Raw genomic sequence first — 13,045 nt, 5'->3', positions numbered from 1 at the left:
TGTGTTATGAATATACCTTAGTTTCTCCTCCAACTCTTGGTCTCAGCGCAGTGGCCAGTATTGAGCTGATTAGTTGCACTTTAGACCCAAAAAGACAGATTTATTTCTCATGGGTTTAAACTTTGATTTTAAAATAACATGTCTTGATTAATGGTTCAAACCCTGTCCAAGCGACATATCGGTACAATGAGCCACTTCTGGCTTTTTGGCGCGATCTTCAGATGTCTGTTGCATTTCTTGATCCACCCAATTATTTTCTATCTTGTCTGCAGAGACACCTTCCATTGTGTATTGTATCTCTGAGGTCTGTTTTCATTTACTGTGTACGACCACACCAGGTAGGGATAAGGCTCACATGATGCTCCTGTGGTTTATCTTTGTCCTTTATGCGCTATACCTCCTGCAGTTTGGCACTTCCTGCAACTCTTTACCTTGGTATGTCTACACTTAATGTGTAATATGCAATATACATAGGTTTTTCAAAGGCTTCACATTGATTTGAAACATGTGTGCATTACAGCACAGAGTAGCCTTTATTTACTGGAGGAAACGGAAACATCTAGCAACTATACTGGGTCTGGATTTCTGCTTTCAGGTTATACTGCAGACCTAAAAGGTTACTATTTCAAAAGCCACTAAAACGTCCTGACATACTTTCCTTGTGATCTGTGTTTTTTGGTGTTTGGTGTAAAGCCTAAAACAGTGTTATAGTATGATGTCTAAAACGAGGAATTTCTTCATGTAAACTTTGCACAAAAAGCATTTTTAGCCGTTTAATTGGTGCCACATTTTTAAGAATAATGCTTTTGTGAGTTGAACAATAGAGGCGAGTTTGTGGGTTACACCCTTGAAAAACTAGCCATATCCCCTCTGCCAACACCTAACAGCTTAATCTGTTATTTACTGTTGTTTGATATTGTTTATTGTATTCAGCAAACATGCGCCTCAGTTATGAGTTGGGAAACCATAAACAAGCACAGTGGCTTGTCTCCTGTTCCTCAAGCTGTTCACTGGTTTGGTCTCGGACTGGTTGGCCTCTGACTAGCCATTCTGCCAAATTTCGTCTCTGCGTTGAGAAAGAAAACTGCTGAACCGCCTGCAGCGTTTTAAATCAGTGTAGACAGCATTGATAATTGATTTAGCATGTATAAACTTCACATCATGTTTTATTCTTTGTTGTTAAAGTACTTGCCGGATTTTCCCTGTACAAGTAGGAGCTGTAGGGTTCAGTCTCCCATCCACCTTCAGAGGGCCCAAAAAATGCCCAACACAAAACTGAACATGTTCCACTGTAAACAATGCTGTTAGATATAACGCATCTGTCACAAGGTAGAAGGAGCCATGCAGGTGAAGGTTGTAAATTAAATTCAGAGACTTAATTAGCAACAGGAACATTTTTAAAAGTTCCGATATAAATGGAAAAAAATGGCATAAGTTAATTTACATGCCCTACGTTGTGTACTCGGTGAAGATTAAAAAACAAAAAACAAACAAAATAAAAACACTATGATCAATTTCATCAGCTGCTGGGCTTGAAAAGACAATTTGGAGTACATCTACTAATAAAATGAAATTCTGCTACTTAAAGTAGGTGTGATGATTCATATTTGACAGAGTGACAGACATTATAGCGCTCTAACACTGTCTTTTCAAAAGACCTTGAAACCGCAGAAATTTAGTTTCAGTTTGTCCTTATTGTAAACAGTCATGTTTCTGTCTCTAATATATGTTAGACATCCCCTCCCCCCCAGCAGAGAGTTGGGGTTTGAGGACCAAATCCTTTATTCACTGTTGCTACAAGAATGAACATGAGCAAGAATCTGCAGGTTTTCAGTAGCTGATACGTTCATACTTGTGGTTTAAGTGTTAGCTCCTACTTATTTCCAGCAGCTTTTGGTAAAAGAACATCAAAATGTTTATTTTCTTGCCATCTTCTAAATGTAAACGACGAGAAGAAACATCAAAATATGATTTTATGAAGGCAAAAAATCTCTTAAGTCAGACTAAGCACACTTATAGAACTACACTTTTTATAATTGTAAAGCCCCTGCTAATGCAGTATGAGTGATCGATTTTCAGTGCATCTTTTATATTCTAGAATACTCTGACTCTGGTCTAATCAGCCAGTATGTGTAGTAGCACCGCTTTAAAGCTAAATAAAAGACAACCTGTTGTCATGATCCGTGTTGTTCTGTTTAGTTATTTTGGGATTTTCTGTGTTTAGTCCCATTTCCCGGAGTCTCTGTGTTGTCCTGTCAGCCCTTGATTGTTCTCATGTGTCTCGTTCCCTTGATTACCCTCCCTTTGTATTTAAGTCCACCTGTTGTCTCTGTCTCTTGTCTGGTCCTTGTCAAACATATGTCGTACGTTGTATGTGACAAATCCTGACACCTGTCAGAGGATACATAATCAAACAGGGGTGATTAACACAGTTTTTAATCAGGTCAGTAAATGCAGATGAGCAAATTGATGAAGTGAAGAAGATTACATGTGGAAAAAAACATCCTCACAGTAAGAAGTGAGTGGCATAAGAATTGCCTGTGACACTAAGCTGAAACAGATGAAGGTAATGCAATGCAAAGTATGAACAACCATGAGTATATGGAAGCAGTTTCAGTGTGCCTGCAGACTCTCCAGCCAACGCAGAGCAGAAACAAAGAGTTCAAGAGGTTCACATGAATAAAACAATGAAATGCAAAACGGCTTTGCCTCCAAATCTAATCCGCTTTCACGTGTTGTCAGTCATCTTTCGGATATTTAGGGATCAGATATTTTATTGTCATTTATGTCTGATTACGTTCGCTTATTTTCATTTTCCTAATCAATTTGATTAGCCAAACCTTGCCTGGCACGTTTTAACCGAGCTCATCATCTTGTTTTTTATTTCTGGTTTTTCAAGGGATTTGTTTTTGCTGCAGCTTCGCAACGTGTAATGTCGGTGAAATTGAGATTGTGGTATTTGACAGATGGACAGATGAGCTGATATCCTGCACTAGAAAAATGCATATGAAAATCATATGCAGAATTAAAGTCCTAATTATTTGCAACCACGCAAACATTTCTACTCACAGGTGCAGTTTTTCTGCATTAAACCATTTGCAGCAGGCAGATTCCATTAAACGCACGATAGACCCAAACATGGAGGATCACGACAACCTGAGACGAAGATATTTTGAGTGAAAGTCAATTTTATAATCAGTTCATTTTAGTCATTGTATCTCATAGTGGTCAAAACACTTAATTAATTAATTTAATTAATGACATAATCTCTGGAAACTCTGGTAATCTGACGAAATCTAGAAATAAATGTAAAGCATGGCACGATAAAAACACTCTTTACTCTTACTGTGAATGAATTCTCATAGCGTTGATGACAATCGACACCAGGGCTCGCAGCCCAGCTCCTATCAGAGCTCCTTCGTCAGAACTGCATCACACTGAGCGTTTAATGTAAACAGTGAAAAGGATGAGACACACAGAGTTTCATGATGATGCTCCAGCGAAAGACAACTTCATCTGGACTTACTTGTTGGACGGGACTCTCTGTCCACCCCTTGGTCTTTTCTCTGCTTTAGCCTTTTGTAATCAGGTTATGATGGTGTCATGTCAGGACTTGTAGACAAAATACTCCAGCGCAGAAAATCAGTGAGCCAGTATGAAGTTTTTGTGTGTCTTGAACAAACTCTTTGACGGTGCTGACAGCCTGTTTTATGTGTCAAGGTAACGAGTTTAGTTTGACCTGTATCAGTTGCGTTACATCAGCTGGTTAGATCAGTTGAACTCCTACGGCTGTCATTTAGCTGACAATGTGCCTCAGTATCCCATCTGTTGTTTCATTTTTCTTTTTCTTTATGAGCCCACAGGATTTTTCTGCAGTGTCAAAATATTTGCTTTTTCCCTGAGTGTTTTGGGAGGCGATGGTAGAAAGAAAAGACTTTTTTATGATGATTTAGATGTGGTGTAATTCTTGGGTATAATTCCCATAACTCTGTTACCGAGCTGAGCTGTTGATGTTTAGCATTCGGAGAAGAATAAACACGAAGAGAGAGATGTTTAAATAGAAAATAACTGCAAATGTTTACATACTCCTGTCCAGTTTTCTTATTACCATGACCAATAAGATTGTGAATGTATATATCTGCTGCAATTTTTTAAAATTTGTTGTTGACATTTGGTGTTTTTTTGGGGGGGTTTTTTTGCAACAGATTCAAATCGAGGCTGCGTGGCCAAGCTCTCGTTCTCCTGTCCGCTGAAGGGATACTACTGCCTGTACGCCAAATCCAGTTTCCTCCTGACCAGCCAACAGCCTCACCTTTGGATTCACATCATGCTGCTGCATCTGCAGGTGCACCCAAGTCACCAGTCTGCATATATAACTACACTTTGGGTTTAAAACGGGAAAATTGAACTGTTCAGGTTCAAATTCATTTTACCAGGATGATTATTCAAAGTAAAAAAAAAAAAAAATGCACCACAAAATTCTGATGCAACAAACAAAAAGTTACCAGACTATCGACCCGTTAGTCAACACAATAGGGATAAGAGTTAAAACACTTAAAAAGGAAGAGAGGGTGAGACGAAACCACACTTACCCGCATTCAACGAGCAACGCCAGGAAATGGCTACAAGAAAGTAGCAAGAGTGAAAATTAAAATGGAATCATTAAAAATAACTGGATTTGTTACAGTGATGGTGAAACTATCTCTAAAATGTGAGAACGGCAATAATTATTTTGTGGAATTATGGTATTTCGATGAAAGATTAATTTATTTTCAGACATTTTGCATCTAGTTCCACAGGCGCCAGTGGATACAGGACGCTTTAATTTGCATGTGGCTTAGAAGTTAGTGATTTGTCCATTTAACAACTCTTTCAAACACTTTGTTGAGAGTGAAATTAACGCTTTGTTTCTGGGACACGGCTCATACTGTTGACTTGCCATAACTGCAGGAGACCACTCCCAATAGGCTAGACATGCCTTCACCAAGTTAAAATTCATCATTTAAATTTATCACCATAAATATTAGAGGTATGCATTTGTCCTAAGATATATCCAGCATCTGTTTCTTTTAGGTTTTTTTTTCTTTATTTATTTCACTGCTGAAATAAAAATTCCACACATGCCTGGTGAAATGTCAGGTTTCTGTGAAAATTAGACCATGATAAGTAGTGATAAAGTACATTTAATGTGTGATATATAATGTGTAACCCAGCTAAAAAATAAACAAATAATTGGCTTTGAGCTAAATCAACTGTAACAGCTTGTTTGTGTAAGTTTGTACTTTTCACAGTCACATTTTGATTCTGAAACCTTTCATTCATGACTGTGTGGTTTGGCTCAGCAACAAAAACAGCCAGGTCCAAACTGCGACAATCAACTAATAAAAATACATCTCCTTGTTTGTGTTCATACGTTTGGAGAATAAAGCTGATATTGTTGTGATTTTTTTCTATCACAAAAACTTGCCATCTTAAAAAGGTGTGGGTTAAATTGATTTTATGCGCCGTGGATTTTCCCTTGTGTTTAATTTTGTGTCTGGTTTCGACAGAGCAAGTCAAGTGCTACTCTGTGCAGCAGAGACAAGAGTGTCGAAAGATTAGCTTCTCTTTGGGAGAAGACGCAGCTTAAAGGATCACACAGCTTTTCCATGGCCATGACACAACAATCCACCCCACAAAGAAAGGTAAACTTCTATATATGCATATATATTTATATATTTGCATGTATGTGTATGTCTGTATACATGCATATAAAGTGTGTGTGTGGTGTGTGTACCCAGCAGTGGGACTGATATCATCATCACAAAGTGTGAACGTCATTTGTATTTACATTTTGACTCCGGTAAATGGACATTTCTTTATACAAGTCCTCGTCTCGCGCTCAGTCGTCTTTATCATGTCTGTTTGTGTTGCGCCAGTTCAAAGCCGAGCCACACAGAGAAGACGTGTGTTTCAGTGTATGTGTAGCTTTTACTATGCGTTTGTTATGCTGTGGTAGTGGGAGGCTCTTTTTGAAAATGTCACAACGTCAGAAGTCATTACTAAATGATTACAGCTACAAAGAAACCACATATGTCCTTTCTCTCACTTTAAGTATACAGTTTCGCTGCAACCAGCTTAGGTTGGGATGTGAACCCTGAAGTTACTCACACGGAGAAAAGCGAGGCAATGTCTTCAGTGTCACATCAAAGACAATGCAAAGATTAAGCTGTTTGGCTCAACGAGGTTTTTAAACTTGACAACACTGTGCCAAATGCCCAGCATGGAGGTGGTAGCGTCATGCTGAGGGTTTTTTGTGCTGCTTGCAGTCCCAGTGCATTGCTCAAGATGAACAGAATTGATTGTCTGAAGAGGACATTGATCTCAAATGCACTTCAGAACCAATTTTTGAAAAACAACTTCAGTTTGTGGCACAGATTGGTGACCAGAATCACGTTTGGTCTGAAGAACAGGAAGAATTGGCTGTGGCTAAATCCCTGTTTGTTTCTTTAAAATCGGTGTGACCTCTCTTTCTGTGGGAGCAGAAAAAAGTCCAAAAGAAGACAAGATTTAACAAGGGAGAGGAAGGGAGAAGGTCACAACCTTTCTCTGAATCTATATGCACAGCATTTCCTCTTTTCCTTCCCAATCAGGTCCACAGTTTCTCTCCGAGTCCTGAGAGCCGATCAGAACCATATGTCAGACACGTATACATGAGGCAGAAAAGGTTAGCAATTACATCTGCATCAGCAGGGAGATTTAAAGGGAGGCTGCAAAGCTTTATGGGGCTTCTGTGATTTAAGAGGGGACTTACGTTTGACTTCTGACAACTCATTTTAAGCAGTTTTATGGTCCAGAGAAAACAGAAAGCTGGTGGAAGACAAAATGAGAAACATGAAGGGAGGTAAAGACAACAAGACGGAGAGCTGGTGATGGATTGGAGAAGACAGGAAGCATGAAAAAGGAGGACATGACGGAGATAAAGTAATAATTAAAACTGTGGATTAAGCTGCAATAGATCTTTTATTTTGCATGACTGTAAGCACAAGAAAGTCTAAAGGAAAAAAATAAATGACAGGAATAAGAGCATAAGTAAAGTTAGAATAATATACAGCCATGGAGACCAAAAGAAACAGGAGGAGACTGGAGGGAGAAGGGGTTGTCTTATTTGACCTTTTGTTTCCTTGGTTTGTTTGGGGAAGAAATGGGTGGAAAGTGGGTTACATGGTGATAAAGACTGAGCTGAAGCTGATTAGATAAAGATGTTTAGGGACATGCAATCCCTCCGTGTGCCCTTTTAAAAAAGCTTTTAGTGTCTGGATTCCTGACTTTCATTTATGAAATCTAAATGTCCAAGGAGGCAGAAATGAAGCCTGTTTCTCATTTGAGTTCCTCTCAGCAGTTTCAGATAAACTTATGCGATCTCATAAAATTGGCTTGTTTCTCATCTAAATGCTTCCAAGATTTGTGCGCATCCGAAACATGTACGTGAAGTAAACGTGGGGATACGGTTCGTAAATGGTATCGAAGTTTATTTTTGCTGGATCAGGGCAGCACATGCTCTTTTTCTTGGAAGTACTTGCAGTTTTGTATCTTTACTTAGAAGTAATTATAACCTGAACACTAAGTTAAAGAGTGGATGGAGGCAGACAGATGTGCACTAGGCGCCACAGGGAAAGGAGACAGCATGTTTGTTGTCTCTATATGTCTTTATTAGAGTGATTTATATTTCTTCCCTGATGAATCAAAAATGTTGTGTGTTGTTTCACAGCTCAGCAGCATATTAGTCAAGCAGGATCTTTGAAGTTTAAATTAACAATACAGTGATGTACTTTTCATTTGACTGGCATTCTGTGTTGCTTAACGTTTTTTTCTAGTAGTGGGTTCACAAGTAAATGATTGCCATCTTGCTCATTTGCTGTTGTGAAATAATTCATTCCTGAATGTGTTCTGCTGCAAATTTATGTTCCAATTTTGCATTCTTGGTCAGTTTCTGGCTGACACATTGTTTTTACTACAAACGAGAAACAATAATGAAGTTTTTTTTTATTATTATTCAAACTTGTAAGCGTTGTAAAACCGTACATCTTCTTTTTGATTTTTTTTTTCCAAAGAAGAGAGCTTGCATAATAAAATATGAGCATGTGCTGGTTTGACCTTCAACCTTCTGATTTGTGTACATCTTTCTTTTAAAGTTCAGTCATTGAAATAATAATTGTGTTCCGCTCCTTGATATGAAGGGGAAAGTAATAAATACTATATTGTAGAATTTGAGGTACTGGAAAGAGTGGACAAGTATGGAAGCTCAAAATGTCTGACTTAAAAATAGATAGTCTTTATGTTAATTTAATATTGAAAATGTGGAAAAAAAAGGTTTTCCTAACTCTATTTCCTGTTCTGTTTTCTAAAAGAGAAAATCATGAAATGCCATAGTCACGAGTGGGATCTCGCAGAGGATAACATATTCCAGATTTTCCTTGATGCTAGATGCTAGTGATGCAGTTAAATTTTTATTGAATTGAGACCCAGCTTCAGAGTTGCTCTCCCCATCCAAGCATAAAGGATGGGGATAAAAAAAAAAACTGCATTCCTCAAGGGCAAAGCCCTGCATCTTTTAGATGTGTCGCTTGGCCTACACACTTGAATTAAATGCTGAAATTGCATCACTAGCATGCAGTCAGCTCTGCGGCGCTCTTCTAATGAGCTAATATTGGAGCCAGGTGTGCTTGAAGCAGAGACGCGTAAAATGCCAGAGGACGTTGGCTGGTGAGGAATGCAGTTTGGGAGCCCTGCTGTAGAATCAGCATGACAGTAAATTTGCTACTTTGACTGTCGAAGAATCAATTAGGGATGCCCAATCCAGATTTTTGTCCTCAAAGTAAATCCAAGTCATTTAAGAACATGACTGTTATTTTGTTCAAGTTTAGATAATACGTTCTATTAATGTGCAATAAACTCTGTGACCTTGAAGAGCAGTAAAATAAAACGATGCATTTCATCATATTCGAAAATGGAAATGGAAAAAAATCTGTCAGGTTTCCGTTTGATTTCCAGAAAGTCCTCGGTCACTCTCACTGCACATGCATGTTCTGACCTGTTTTATCCTCACATGGTTTATCTGTGTCCACAATCAGACCTCCTCTTGGTCATTTAGGGAGCTCTGGTAGCAAAAAAGAGGAAGCTCTGATATTATTCTGGGAGTGTGTTTAACATTTATCACCTTGTAAGACCCATTTTTCCAACAAACGCTATGTTGTGAGGACCAACTGCTTCTTATGGGTCCCAAAACTTGGGTCCCATAAGAAGAAGAAGTACTGTTCTGGGTTAAGTTTAGGGCCAGGCCTGCACAGGTAAAACTTACGTTTGGGGTATAAAAATGAATTAAAAATTAATAGAAGTCAATCCAAAGTCCTTGTGACAATGGATAGAAACATTAATATATTTGTGTGTGCATGTGTGTGTGCGTGTGTGTGTGCATGTGCGTGTTGGGGAAAGTTTATTTTGAAGTCTGGATTTGGTTGGTCCAAATAGAGATAGACACATAAAAGTGGCATATAAAACCTGTTTTCTCATTTTTCATCTTTAGGACCTGGACAACCTTCACATCCAGCTGGAGGAGGTGCGCTTCTTTGACCTGTTTGGGTTCAGCGAAGAGGAGGGGGGCTGGCTTTGTTTCATGTGTAACAACCCTGAGAAGGCCACAGGTGAACACACGCACGCACGCACGCACGCACCCACGCACGCACGCACACACACACACACACAAGCATAAAGGATGGGGATAAAAAAAAAAAAAAAACCTGAGGCCGCTCATCGGGCAGCTCTTGTTTGTTCGTGTCTCAGCCCGTCAAATTGCTCCCCTTGTCTTCCTCACCATGTTCTGCTGTCTTCCCTAAACCAACCACAGGTTTTTGAGAGAGCACTTTCTCATTATTAGTCATCTCACTGCCATTCTTGGGTAAAGATGTTTCTCAGTAGGATGTTTTCACTCAAAATTTCTGAAAGGAAACCAATCTTTCCTCAAAGCGGCTGTGGAAACTTCTGTGTTCCCTGTGGAAAGTATTATAATGCATTCCAGATGTATTTGATCCTCAAACAACACGGGGAATTAAAAAGAATCATTTCATAAACTCATGAATGTTTAATTTAGCCATTATTGACAACTTGTATCCTAAAGAGCCTTGGACATAAATGCATTCTCTCCTGAAGAGGTGAACCATTTCAGAGCTATACACTTTGGTATGAAGAGAAATTTTTTTTAAAAGAAGTCAGATGCTGGATTCAAATGCCTGCTTTCCCTCACAGATGTGTATCTGTTTTGTTTATTATTGTTTTATTAGTCAAACACTGAAATTTATATTTCTTAAGTCGTCGACTTGAGTGAGGAAGTTTTCTGTGCGAAAAAATATCTTTACGTTACAAAAAGAGGGATGAATTAAAAGGGATTTTAATTAAAAGAAGATTCTCTAGGAGACTCAGAAAAAAACAAATAACTAAAAACATTAGAGAAAACTAAAATAATTATTTACATTGGAATGTAATTTGTCATATATTTGCATTTTGCTCCTTTAGCCTCCTTTAGTCCTAACAAAAGGTGAAACACCTTCCCTTCAGAAGTAGCCTAATTAATGAATACTGTAGAGTTCACATGTGTGCAATTCTAAACTTTGACCTAGATGTTTATCTGGGGACTTGATCTTTGATTCTGGTTTCATCCTGTCACTAAAACTCATTATGTTATGTACTATTGTACATAACTCATGTAATATCTCCCGGTTTCTCCACTCAGATACAGACAGCACACAGTATGTTTAGATAATTGACATACTAATAAAATGATAGGCTGTGTGATTTATATCCGTTTTTTACTGTAGAAAACTCACAACAGTAAATTGTGAGCTTAAAATCCTTTAACATAGTTGCATAAGAAGATGAAGAAGGCCGATTAAGATGGATGGGTGGGAATACTCGGGGAAAGAACTGGATCGTCACTAATGAGTTGCTTTAAGCCTTTTTAACACACGTTGCTCTGATGGCTGCTAATGAGAAGCCAGAGAACAGGAACTGCCTGAGGAGATAGCAATAACTACTTCAGCCTGTCTGCTTGATCTCTCGTATTTATTGCTGAAGAAGTTGTCATATTTACAGCCCAGTAAAAAAAAACAACAACTGTGTAGTAAACTGTGATGTAGACTCAAGATGCTTTAAGGTTATAGGATTTTACTTTAGTTCACTGAATATTGACATCAATACCTCACAGGGTCCAGATGAGGGTTTGTGTAATGGAGACTGAGGGTTTCATTACCTGAAATGTGAGTTTTGATATTGTGTGACACATGACTGAGGTGCAGAACAAATGGTCGGGTTATTTAAGTTCTTTGTTTGGTTGTGTTCAGACATTTATAAGTAGAGGGATTGTTCATTCTTCCTGTATAAAAAGAAAACAGTTACAACTGTTAATGTGTGTTTTTATTACATTTCTGTCGGTTTAACTTACCACTTTTTTTTAATAAACATTTTTATTAGTTTTATGTTTTCAAAAGTAGAGAAAATAGAACATTATACACTGTACTGCCTGTAACCTTACATGAGTATGTGAAGAAGAGAAACAAAACAAACAAAACAAAAAAGAAAGAGAGAGAAAAAAAGAGGAAGCCGCCGTACAACGTCACGTTTGTGTCAAATCATGTATCCAATGGTCAGCAAACATTTATAGACATGGTTAAAGCCTGACAACACAAACATACCTATCCGGGTGATAAAAGAAAGATGCAACGAGATACAAAAGATACACAATTCTGAGTTTGTATTAAATAATATCTTGCAATTATTACTATTTGCATAATAAATGTACCTCAAAGTATTTATATGCATAGTTAAACATGTGGATAATGGCGATAATATAAACTAAATTCCTCTGCTTTATTGTTTTCAACTTCAAAATAAAAACAGTGTTTTTAGTGCCAGGTTGTATGTATTAGTATGAATAGAATAAATTATTTACGCTGTCACACATGTGGATTCGTATTTTCAAAGCTGAAGGTTAATTTGGCACAATCAACGTTTAGCCTCCTGTTAAGACCCAATAATCCGTCCCTGGAAGAAACCTGGTCTGACCCAGCCAACTTCTCAGAGTCCGAGGTTTCATTGACAAACTAACTTTTTTCAGAATCAATACTAAACACTCTCCAGGATTGGAGGAAACTTTCAAATATGATTAAGCTTAATCCCACGAAACGAAGCTGACATATTTTCTGCATTTAATCTTTAATTCTGCAATCACCCCTGATTTATTTTTTCCTCTCTCCTGTGTTTATTTCCGCTGGCAAGATCGCTGCACAAACGTTCAATCATCAGAAACCTAAGTAGATTGAAGGCACATCCTGCTCTCTAACAGAAATGATCTGCATGTCCTGTGATACAGCTTCACTTACTGAGGTTGAACAAAAGATCACAGTCATTGTTGCAGAAAACAAAAACAACAAATCAGGAAAAAAAAAAGAACAAAATTAACAAAAGGGAATTTGGCAAGTCAAACAAACGGTTTAATCAGATTGTTCAGAAAGACAGAAAACTTCATCGCTGAACCATTTAGCAGCTGCTATAGATCAGCAGCTCCAGAAGTCTGTGCTGTGAATCGGTTTTTTCACCAACTGGTGAGGTGAACGTCTTTCTACCACAAAAACTGCAGCATGATCGGTGTGGAGTGTGTGTGCTTGTGGATGTATAACATGCAGATTGTAGGATATATCAGGAGCTAAATATATGGCTGAATGCTTTTAACAAACATGTTATTGGTCAGCTGGCGTGAGATGACCAATGAGATGAACGCCAAAGCAGGGGAGACGTTGGTTACAACGGCTAGTTTAATATGTTTTCATTGGGGATGCAGGAGTTCAATGTGCTTTTTGGATCTCATTCAAACAGAATGTAATGAAAAATATCCGTTAATTTCATCACTCAGATATGTGGATGAAAACTGTCCCAAAGTTAAGAGAGTCATGCGAACCGATTGCTGCAACAATGAGATTAGGTAATGGTTGTCATGTGTTGTGTGTCCCAGAGT

General features: G+C 38.2%; 1 protein-coding gene across 1 annotated transcript in view; it reads left to right on the top strand.

Moving 5' to 3' along the window:
• Positions 1-13,045, top strand: part of veph1 (ventricular zone expressed PH domain-containing 1) — a 67,591-nt gene that overhangs the window by 46,386 nt on the left and 8,160 nt on the right. Inside the window, exons 10-12 of the mRNA XM_014998104.2 lie at positions 4,206-4,345; positions 5,550-5,684; positions 9,566-9,683. Of these exons, the coding sequence (XP_014853590.2) occupies positions 4,206-4,345; positions 5,550-5,684; positions 9,566-9,683 (393 nt within the window). The remainder of the gene's footprint in view (positions 1-4,205; positions 4,346-5,549; positions 5,685-9,565; positions 9,684-13,045) is intronic.

The sequence above is a fragment of the Poecilia mexicana genome, unplaced genomic scaffold (genome assembly GCF_051168715.1).
Source record: "Poecilia mexicana isolate PSO_F unplaced genomic scaffold, ASM5116871v1 scaffold_13, whole genome shotgun sequence".
NCBI classification, from domain to species: domain Eukaryota; kingdom Metazoa; phylum Chordata; class Actinopteri; order Cyprinodontiformes; family Poeciliidae; genus Poecilia; species Poecilia mexicana.
Note: the sequence above shows the minus strand (reverse complement) of the source record. Positions and strands in the feature narration are given on the sequence as shown.